Raw genomic sequence first — 11,466 nt, 5'->3', positions numbered from 1 at the left:
CTGAGCACCACAGGGCTAGTGCCTGGCATCTACCTCTCTCCTCTGCCTCAGTCCTGAGCACCACAGGGTTAGTGCCTGGCATCTACCTCTCTCCTCTGCCTCAGTCCTGAGCACCACAGGGCTAGTGTCTCAGCTCAACTTGAGTCTTGGTTTTTGAGTTCTCTCCTTCTGAGCTACCCACTCCCCTCCAGGAAGGAGTATTTCAATTCAGAAAATATTCAGGAAATAACTGCATGGCAATCTCTGTTTATAGTGTTAGACTCTAAATACACAATGTCCCCAAATGGTCATAGCAGGATGACCAACCATTTCCATTAGTTTTGTATGAGGCAGAGTTAGCTAGTGGTTCTCAAATGCTTGAGCCTGCATCTCTCAAGACAGACTCGTGGCCATGTCAATGATGCCACAAGCAAGGAGCACCCGTCTGGATTCCTACCTGAGGATGTCCCTCATTCCAAGTGTCTCCCAATGACTTGCATAGTCTCAGGCCAGAAACGGCAGTGGAGAGGAGCCAGGGGACATTACAGGAATATTTGTAACCCTCCCTCCAACCCCAAGACCATAGCAGGAGGCTTGAGGCCCTGTGTTAACCTGGGGATGAGGTCTATTTGCAGATAAGAGTTTACAGAATGGCACTACCGCCTCCCACCTTGCAGAAATGTTCCTTTGCGGGCTTGTAATTTGAAAGGGAGATCACAGTTTTCTGGTGAGTGTGAGCACAGTTTAGAAAGATAAAAATATCTGAGATGCAAATGTGATTGGTTCAAAATATATCAGGCTGAATGAGCCTCTCCTTCATCCTTTAAAGCCTGCTTCAGGGGGGGTGGCCGGTGGAGAGGGCATGGCATATGCTGGGTACAGCCATCCCTGCCCTGGGGATGATGGTACCCCAAGCAGCAGGAGCTCCTCCTCCACCCACTGAAAGCTCTATTCTATAAATGTCACCTCTTCCCCTATCCTACCCACACACACACAAAACATAAATTCATACACATACATGCATATACATATCATACCCCACACACATCACACCCACACACACAGACATACACACACATCACACATACATACACAGACAACACTCACATGCACACAAACACACACAAATCACGCACACATATATACACACACATCCACAACACACACACATCTCACATACACATACACACTCATGGAAATGCACACATGCATGCACAAACATGACACTCATCACATCACACAAATATCATATACATACATGCACATATCACACATACACACATCACACAATCACATACATACACACATGCACGTGAAAACACATGCATATACATTCATGAATTCACACTCATACACATGCATACACACATTCACATATAATCACACAAATCATACACACATGCACACATACACACATATCCCACATTCACATATATACACACAGCATACAATCACACATAGATGCATATATACAGATCACACACATGCATATACATATCACACACATACACATAAATGTCACACACACATGCACACACATCACACATATATATCACACTCATATGCCTGTATACACACATGCACACATATACTCACACACGCGTGTTTACACATACACTTTACACACACACACACACAGAGTCACATAGCAACCACTGAGTCTTTGTTGACTTTCAGGTGTGTCAGAGAGAATGCCATTGGACAGAGCATTAAATACTCATACCCCTTATAGTCAGAGCTCCCGTGAGGAGTCTGATGCAACTCTATCAAAACAGGGAGATTTTCCTCAGCATCAGTGATGCCTTTGGTTCAAACACACCAGCATGTTTTCACTTAACTCTAACATCTCTATTGCTCCACATAATGTAGAACACCACTACAGGGGACTGCCTTCAGAGCTGGAAGGCTCAGCCGTCCTAAGCAGTACACCACATCCCAGAACCTAGTGTTTTGTTTTGGTGGGATGGGTGAGTGACAGTCACTCTCTCCATGAATCTACCCTGAGGAACTGGCAGTCTTAGGTCTGGATGCTTTTGCACAAATGGCAGAGTCAGTATTTGTTCTCAGATATGAAAGCAGTCACAACCTCAGGTTTTACACAGTACCTGAGGGGATTGGAATTGGGGACTCTAACCCCTCACGGTGTTTGTGCCCACAGTTTAGTGTGCTTTATAACAGGCCCCTAGATGAGGGCATCCACATGCCACATGTCCCCACTTACACGGAAGACGCAGAAATGTCCACCATAAGTTAGTAGATGGCTAAGTGGCCAAGCCAAGACACTAGCCCCTCTTCCTCCAGGCTTCCAAACTAGCTCATTCAAATTTGAAACTTCCTCACATTCCTCAAATTCAAACTTCCTCACACCGTTTCCTTGCCCCAAGCCAAACATACAAGTAAGCAGGAATGCTCCTGCACAAGCCAGTGTGAACGGATCTTGGAACAAGGACAGTGTCCCCATCCTTGGCTTGCTTTCCATTTGCAAGGAGACGAGGAGATGGAAGATGACCTCCAGCACAAAGCCCTTGGCTCCCCACAGGAAGACACTGCACAGGAAAGTCCCTGGCACACCGAGCCTCTGTTTGTTCACCTTAAATGGTCACCAGTAGTCACACTTAGAAGAACATTGCCACTGAGTCTGGCATCCCCTTCCCAGTGGAGCTTGGACAGGATCAGTGTTCAGCAAGCCACCACTTTTTTATTTTATTTTTTTTGTATGTTTTTATTTAGCTCATCTTTGATTTTTAAAAATATTTTCTTATTAACTCTTAGAGAATTTCAAAGCATATATTTTGATCACATTCACCTCAGCTCCTCCCCTTAACACCTCCCAGATCTACCTCCCTACCCTCCACAGACTCCAATTTGGGCTGCCCATAATTCTCCTGGTCAAGAGGCCATCCACTGGAGTGTGGTTGACTTACCAGGAGCCATACCTTTAAAGAAAACTGACCCTGCCTGCCCCAGAAGCCATCAACATCCATAGCCCTTTAGTTAGGCATAAGGGCTCATAGGCCCCTTTCCCTTCCATGCAGGACTGTGATATATGAATGTATCTTTCCATGAACACAGCATTCACAAATTAAACTCAAGAAAGATGGTCAAAATGAGTAGAGAAATTAGAAAGGAGACGGAAGCTAATGGAGTTTAGGATTAATTCAGGAGGGGGTGGGAAGGAGGACAAACAGAATCTGGGCTGTCTAGACAGAAAGTGTAGTACTGATCAGGATGGTATACAAGGCTGCAAGTATGGGGCAGCCAGGGCAGCCAGTCCTCACTGAAGACAAAGCCTGCAGCATCTTTAGCCAGGAAAACAAACCTCAAGCACAACAGCCATACCTTTATTGTCACCATAACCAAATACTAAACAGCTTTAGGGGAAAGTATTTACTTCAGCTCATGGTATCAGGAATGAATATATATACCAGAAAGACACCTTGGCTAGAGGGGTTCCTAGAGGAACTCCAGCATGATTTGTTGGACTGACCTATAACCTCTAGAACTGGTTTACACAGCCCTACATCCACCAGCTAACTTCATGGCCAATGGGTGCTCAGGATCACAAGCGTGGAGAAACGAGTTGATATTCAAACTGTAATAGTTGCTGTCTTAGGGTTTTACTGCTGTGAACAGATACCATGACCAAGACAACTCTTATAAGGGCAACATTTAACTGGGGCTGGCTTACAGGTTTAGAGTTTCAGTCCTCAAAGGAGGGAGCATGGCAGCATCCTGGCAGGCATGATGCAGGAGGGAGTTTTACTTCTTCATCTGAAGGTTGCTAACAGAATAATGACCTCCAGGAAGCTAGGATGAGGGTGTTAAAGCCCACACCCATAATGACACACCTACTCTAACAGGGCCACACTTTCTAATAGTGCCACTCCCTGGGCTGAGCATATACAAGCCATCACAGTGACTAAGTCAAGTTTGTGTTTGGGGCAGGGATTTGTGAGGAGGGGAGCATAATTTAAAACCAACCTTGACTGCTGAGGGTGGAGGAAAGGAAGAGCTCTGAGCAGGCTGCAGCTGGAAAGGTGAGGTGTAGGCTGTGTGCCTTGCTGGGTAGGGAAGAGCGAGGAAGGGAATTCTCCCTCTCCTGGCAAGGTCCACGCTCTCCTGGGTTTACTTTTATCAGCTGCCATCTCTGTTGGGCTGGACTTGATCATTGCTAGCAAAACATCTTCCAGTTTTGCTGGGCTATATTTCAGAATCTTTTCCCAGTAATGCAAATCCAAGATCCAGGAAGCCATTTAGTATGGAGAGAGCCTTGGATTAGGATGCGGAATGCTTACTTGGGGCCAGGAATGGCGTATGCATGCTGTATTGGGTCCACATGCCATGTAATTGCAAACATCAACTTTTTGATAATGAGGGAAGGCCATAAGGAGTTTAAAGACATGCAGCAGAGTGACTAAACTACTTACTCCAAAACATATGTCATGATTTCCACTGTACATTATGCTATAGATGATTCAGTCTGAGATAGCTAAATTTAGGATTTTTACAGACCCCTCTCTCACGATGTCAGAGCTTCCCTTTCATCATTCCCAGATGAGAGGGAAAATGGGCTCCAAGGACCACCCATCAGGAAGACCAAGAGTCCAAAACATGGCAGGCAGCCTTGTAGTGAGAAGAAAGGCAGTCACAGGTCAGGACACAGATCAACCTGAAGGGAATGCTTGAGGACAGAATGCCAGGAATCTGGGTGTTTGCATGTCTATGTGCTTTAGGGTTTCTATTGCTGTGAAATTAATAATAATAATAATAATAATAATAATAATAATAATAATAACAATAACAATAACAATAGAAATAAATCAAAAGCTCATGGTTCATGCTACCTACCTACAGTGAGCTGGACCTTCCCACTCATCTTCATCCCTAAGTCTCTAACTTGTTGACATAAAACTAGCCAATGTACTGTGTTATGCTGGGGGCCTCCCCTCCAGGTCAGGTAGAAGGGAACAGTGGTACAAATGAGGCCTGAGGAGTTGGAACCAGAACATAAACGAGGAGTAAGTCAAGGATGCAAACTCAGCAAGTGGGGGAAGGCAGATGCCAAACTAGTGAAATGAAGTCAAACCTCAGAGGCTGGAGGTTCCTACAGGCCAAGGTTGAAACCCCTGAGTTTCCTGCCTAGGCTGCCACAGCCAATTCAGGTCCTGCTGCTCCCTGAAGCTGTCAGGCTGCACACTGAGTATGCATGATCTGAACCAGCGTCGTCATTACAGGTTCCTTTCCGCCGCTGTACCGTGTGTGCCTCAGGACACTTGACATGCTGTTTATTTCTTGGTGTCTCTAGATAAACTAGGATGGTCTGGGTGTCTTAAACAAAAGGCAGTGTTTGCTTTCATTTTTATAAATGCAGGCTATGTGACTCAAGAGTTCTGTTGCCACACCTTTCTTTCTTTCTTTCCTTCTTTCTTTCTTTCTTTCTTTCTTTCTTTATTTATTTATTTCTTTATTCTCATAATTCTCTTGCCACCATTTTCTTTTTTATTAGATATTTTCTTTATTTACATTTCAAATGTCATCCCCTTTCCTGGTTTCCCCTCCAAAAAACCCCTATCCCCTTCTCCTTCCCCCTGCTCACCAACCCACCCTCTCTTGTTTCCTGGACCTGGCATTCCCCTGGACTGGGACATATAGCCTCCACAGGACCAAGGGCCTCTCCTCCCATTAATGAGTGACTAGGCCATCCTCTGCTACATTTGTGGCTGGAGCCATGGATCCCTCCATGTGTATGCTTTGGTTGGTGGTTTAGTCCCTGGGAGTTCTGAGAGACTGGTTGATTCATATTGTTGTTCCCCAATAGTGTCTGGGTATGGGATGGATCCCCAGGTGGGGCAGTCTCTGGGTGGCCTTTCCTTCAGTCTCTCAAGCACACCTTTCAGAGTGGAACAGCGCTGTAGAAAGGGTGAATAATGGTTTGGCCGACTGTGCTGCGACACCTGAGCCGGCAGGATGCATCTCAGGTGTTAGCTAAGCAGCTACAATATGCTCAGCATCCTACGAGGCTGGCCCTGGGGATGGGAATGCTACCCTTCTCTAAGAACATAAATGTCGATGTCAGTGGAGCTGATGTGGTAGCAAAAGCCGAGAGTTCACGGATTATAAGCAAACAATGGCCAAGAAAAAATATATGAAATAACAAAGTGCCATGTTACCCCTGTCGTTTTGTCAAAGCTGGAGGGGTAGAGTGTGGGTGCCATGGGCAAGTATGGGAGGGAAAGGGCAGCCTTGCAGACTACTAAATGCTGCTTCACACGGGGTAACGGAACAAGATGCAATGCCTGTCATGACACTTTAGAAAATAGCAAAGCATAAGTGAATACATGATATGGAGAAGGAATATATCCTTATAAATAAATAAATGCACATTTTCTGACCCCAGGATGAAAGCCACAACATCACTAAATAATGATGTAATCTTTTACTGACGTGGGAAAATGTGCGCCTGATGATCAAGGCTTGGTAGCTAAAAGCATCAGGTACATTGTGCTGATATTTATAACACCATTTTTCCATGTCAGTAAGGAGGCATAGATGCAAAAGTGAGGATAGAGGACCAGGAAAATGGCAGAACGGATAAAGTCAAACATGGTAATCCCAGCATTCCAAAGGAAGGGTAAGCGGTAAGGTCAGAGGCTCGGAGGCTCATTGGCCAGTTCACCTGGGGATGCCACAGCAAGTGACAGAGAGACTTGGTCTCACAGGACATGAGGACTTCCACTTGAGGTTCTCTCCCAACTTTCACATGCCCACCAGGGTGCATACCTTCCCATCTACACACACACATGCCTATACACATGCACATACACACACACACACACACACACACACCTGTATACACACAAACATGCCTATACACACACATACACACACACCTGTACACACACACATGCCAATACACACACATGCCCATATATACATACACACACACATACACATACATGTCTATACACACACACACATGCCCGTACATACACATGTCCATACACACACATGCCCATACATACACATTCCAGTCCACATACATAACCATCCATCCACACCTGTTGGTAAGAACGAGAACACACTCACTCGCGTTCCTGTGACTCTGTCCAGGCATGGATTACAGTAGTAGCCTGCTGTATTTTATGGTGACAGTGCTCTTGCCTCAGAACCAGACAGACATGTCTACAGAGGGCAGAAATCAACGCCACTCATGTTTGCTTACTGCTCATGCTGGGGACTGAAGAAGTAACGGAAATCAAAGTCGTTTGAAGAGATAGGTGAGAGCATTTCTGGAAAGGGGTTGTTATTCTCAACAACTCCAAAGTCTTTTTTTTTTTAGTTAGGACAGAGTTGGTCTCTGGATGGATCAGCTTGACTCTAGGACTTGGTGGGTTATAATCTATATCTGGCTGAAACAAAATGTTTTCAGCTCAAAATAAATAAGGTTAGAGAACCATCAAACAAACACAATGACTTTCAGAAAACTCTAAAAGAATCCAAAATGGAAGACAAAGGAAGATGTAGACTAGTTTTTTGAAAACTAAATGACTACAAAAATATCAACTCTAAAAATACCAAAAAAGAAAAAATAAAAAGGATTCTATGAGGGAAAATAAAGAACAAAAATTTGGCATATGGATGTCAAAACTCCAGTGTCAAAGAGGTTTTGAAAACTGGTCGTGCGTCACCAATTATATATATCCAAGATCAGTGTGACAGTTGCTCACTGCCAAGAGCAATGGGGAGGTTTTGAATGCCCTAAAAATCCTCTTTCAGTGACTCTCTGGTGACATGTTGCAATATAACTAACCTAGGAAAAAGAAAGCGACAGAGGTGGCTGCAACTGGCTGTTGCAATCTATTCATGTCTAAGATACATTGTATATAATTGTCTTTTCTTCTCACCCCACAGGAAAAGCACAAAGAAGAAATGACAATGGCCAAGTTAACTGAATCCATGAGTGAGTACTTTGAAATTAATTATTTATTTTTGGTTTTTAATGGAGAATGCAAATTCACACTAAGAGCAAGTCTGGTGTGACTGTCTGCTTCATGATTGTTTTTAATTCCTGTGGAAGCAAAAGTCTGCCTGCATTCTATCAGGGTTGCTTTATGCAATTCTCAAAATTCCACTTGGTTGGGATTAAGTTTCCAGACTAAAAATGTTGCCCAAGCATGGAGCTAAAGAATAGAAATGGATTTGTTTTGTGTTACTGCTTTTGGAGTTGGGAATCCACGATAATTTTAGCCTGACTTGTCAGAGATTTTGCCCAAGTTGGATGAAGTTTTTTTTTTTTAAAGTAACATACCACATCTAAAGATTTATTTATTTATTATATGTAAGTACACTGTAGCTCTCTTCAGACACATCAGAAGAAGGTATCCAATCTCATTACAGATGGTTGTGAGCCACCATCTGGTTGCTGGGATTTGAACTCAGGACTTCTGGAAGAGCAGTCAGTGCTCTTAACCGCTGAGCCATCTCTCCAGCCCCATGGATGAAGTTTTATGTGTGCCTATTCCATGGGCTGAATGGTATAAAAAGGAAGAAGGAATGCTGAGTCATGGTTAAACCGATCTGGTGTCATCCAGAGTTTCTCTGAGTCAGGGTTAAACAGATCAGGTATCATTCAGTTTCCCTGAGTCATGGTTAACTTAGACATCATTCGGAGTTTCCCTGAGTCAGGGTTAAACCGATCTGGTAACATCCAGAGCTTTCCAACAGACAAAAGAAGACTCCATGGTGTGTAAGGAGCTTGCAGTGGTTTCCATTCTGAATAGATGCCCTAAGCTCTTAAGCTAAATGAACGGTATCCACAATGCATCTCTAGGAAGGGAGGGAAAATAATTACAATAGATCAGTCTGCAGATGACAAGCACAATTTCCTCTGTTGACATTTAAATATTAAAGACCATGGAGAGAAGGGATAAGTTGACTGTCTTTTCTTTTGAAAATGTGCATTGCTCCTAATAACAGCTTCCATGTGGATGGTTCCAGAAGGACTACAGACATGTGTGCATATCGTCAGGGCTTTTATTCCTTTGATGGTGTGACTGCTGAGCTGAATACTGCTCTGTGACAAAGTGTCTCATCCTTGCATGGTTTGGGTTCTGGGACCCTCACAAGGGACAGGCATGTGGACATAGCAAAGCTGAGCATGGCTCAGTGAGTTCTGCCCACTGTGATGGAGAAGCCACCAAGCCCTGGAAGCTCCGCATACTCATTATATATGAGGTTATATATATTATATTTATATTAACAGGAAGGCAGGATGCTTGCGTGTAGCTGAACAAGGATGAGGATGAGGATTTAGCTCCTCTCTGCCGTCTTTAGGGTGTAAACACTGCAGAGGGTGGGGAGAGGGTATGGTGGACATTTTCTGCACACTGTTAGCATTGACACGCAGATCACAGGAGGATTTTGTCATCCCTCCAAGCCTTATGCAGGAAAAGCTGGGCCTCTTCCCATGGGGCTGAGGTTTTGGTCTTTGACATGGTGGTACTCAGGTCAACAATACAATAATCAACCAGGACCCCACTTGCTCCCTACAGTATAGTCAAAAACCTTAACACTCAACACCTTCCATTCCTAGATGAGATACCATAAAAATGTCTTTACTGTTGCATTCTTTTAGCTCGTGACCCCAAACCTCTGCATGAATTCAAATAAGTCTAACCTTAGGCTGATGTCATCATGTAACCATGGATTGTGCGATCGGAGCGGAAGAGGCACAGGCCTCCCTGGATCCTTTCCCTCTTCATTTCCTGTTGTTCTCTGCCCTGCCCCACCCCCACTCCCTGCCCCTGCCCCATCCTGCTCTACCTATGGTCTTACTCATGGTGAAAGTGTTTCCTGCTTGATCACAAGCACCACAAACTGGGTTTTTATAATTAAAAGTCTCTCAAATCCCTGCTGCAGGTCCTCCTATCAGATCATCATGAAGCAAAGCAGTTTTCACAATGTGTTACAAAATCAGAGAGGGGTGAACAGTGGCCATTCCTTCACTATTCACAGCCCAAAAGCTAAATCCTAATCTCTGCATCTTAAAGACCAATGTAAATGACTCATACATCATCATCACCATCACTACCACCACCACCACCATCACCATCATCTTCATCTTTCTCATCACTATCCTCTTCCTCCACCTGGTCCTTGAAGTCCTTATCCTCTCCCTCCTGTTTTCCTCTTTTGGTTTTTGTCCTTCAATCCCTTCTCATTCTATAGTCCAGGCTGGCCTGTAACTCACAGAGGTCACCCCACCTCAGCTTCAGGCCTGTGAGTACTTGGATTATATATAGACAGGAGCCTCTGTCCTCTGAGCTAAAACAAGTCAGGGGTTAGAAGTTCGCACTACTGCACGAAAAAATGAATTCTGTCTCCAGAGTGTGAGTAAATTCAGCCAGAGTGTGAAACATGGTTGTGTGCCTAGCTCTTCCTTAGAGAGCCTGTAACATGGTTGTGTGGCTAGCCCGTCCTTACAGAGCCTGTGAGAGACTTGCTCTCCAGTGTAGTTCTAATTCTCCTGGTGAACTGTGAGGGACAACGTCATCATAGTGCTTTAATTCCCCTGCTGTGTCAGAAGCAGGATCCTCTCTTCACTGTCCTGGGGTCACTGCCAAGTTTCTAATTTGTCTCCTATTTTTCTAATGACTGTGGATCTCCTACCTCAGAAAAACATTGGATTCTGAATTCTCTAGAGAATAGGGATGGCCATTCTGAATTGCTGTGCCTTGGGGAAACCGCAGCTATGTCTAGTGTTTGAAGGAATTTAAGGTTTAAGGAAAGAGTTTATAATCTGCCCAGATGCGGCCATTCCCTGTTCTCAGAGACACGTGCGGCTTTAGGAAGAGCTCCAGACACACTTAGATTCTGTGGGATAACAGAGAAGCATGATATTAAAATTAAATCCATGAATCATGAGATATACAACTGCCTATTGACTTTGCAAAAAAACCTGCTAAGGAGACAGGAGTCTGATAGTTATAACAAGAGGTTTGAATTGGGAAACTGAGGCCAGAAAGACCAGTTACCTCCATAAAATGAACAGGAGCATCGTATTTGTGGCCTCCAAGAACATGGATGCCCACTCTCTGACACAGGCTCAGAGCCAGTGAATACTCCAACAACAGCCATCAAGCAGCACCATCTGCTCACCAGACGTCTCTTTTTCATCACTAGAAGTCCAATGCAACCCATTGCACCACAGAGCCCCCTAAGACATCTCTGTTCGACTAATGGCAAAGCTTCTCCCATCATTGCATATCTAAGTGTGGCAGAAGGTGCAGCCACATGTGCCTCCCCTGCACCTTCCCACCCCATACCAACAACCTCAAGCCCTGAGAAGTGAAATTATCCATAGGATCCAAGGTGTCTGATGAAAAACACCTATGTTTAGTAAATAGAATATTTCAAATACTTATGTTTTGTTTTTGAAGTGAGGAAGCAGAGGAGAGAAAATTAAAGATGGAATGAAAGAAAAATGAT

General features: G+C 44.3%; 1 protein-coding gene across 2 annotated transcripts in view; it reads left to right on the top strand.

Annotated features, from left to right (window-relative positions):
* Kcnj6 (potassium inwardly rectifying channel subfamily J member 6) overlaps positions 1 to 11,466 on the top strand; it is a 261,469-nt gene that overhangs the window by 46,333 nt on the left and 203,670 nt on the right. For both annotated transcript variants that reach the window (XM_031364497.1, XM_031364496.1), the window contains exon 2: positions 7,891 to 7,939. In XM_031364497.1, the coding sequence (XP_031220357.1) occupies positions 7,909 to 7,939 (31 nt within the window). In that variant the 5' untranslated portion in view covers positions 7,891 to 7,908. The remainder of the gene's footprint in view (positions 1 to 7,890; positions 7,940 to 11,466) is intronic.

The sequence above is a fragment of the Mastomys coucha genome, unplaced genomic scaffold, assembly GCF_008632895.1.
Source record: "Mastomys coucha isolate ucsf_1 unplaced genomic scaffold, UCSF_Mcou_1 pScaffold12, whole genome shotgun sequence".
NCBI classification, from domain to species: domain Eukaryota; kingdom Metazoa; phylum Chordata; class Mammalia; order Rodentia; family Muridae; genus Mastomys; species Mastomys coucha.
The sequence above is the reverse complement of the archived record's forward strand: the minus strand, read 5'-3'. Positions and strand labels throughout refer to the sequence as shown.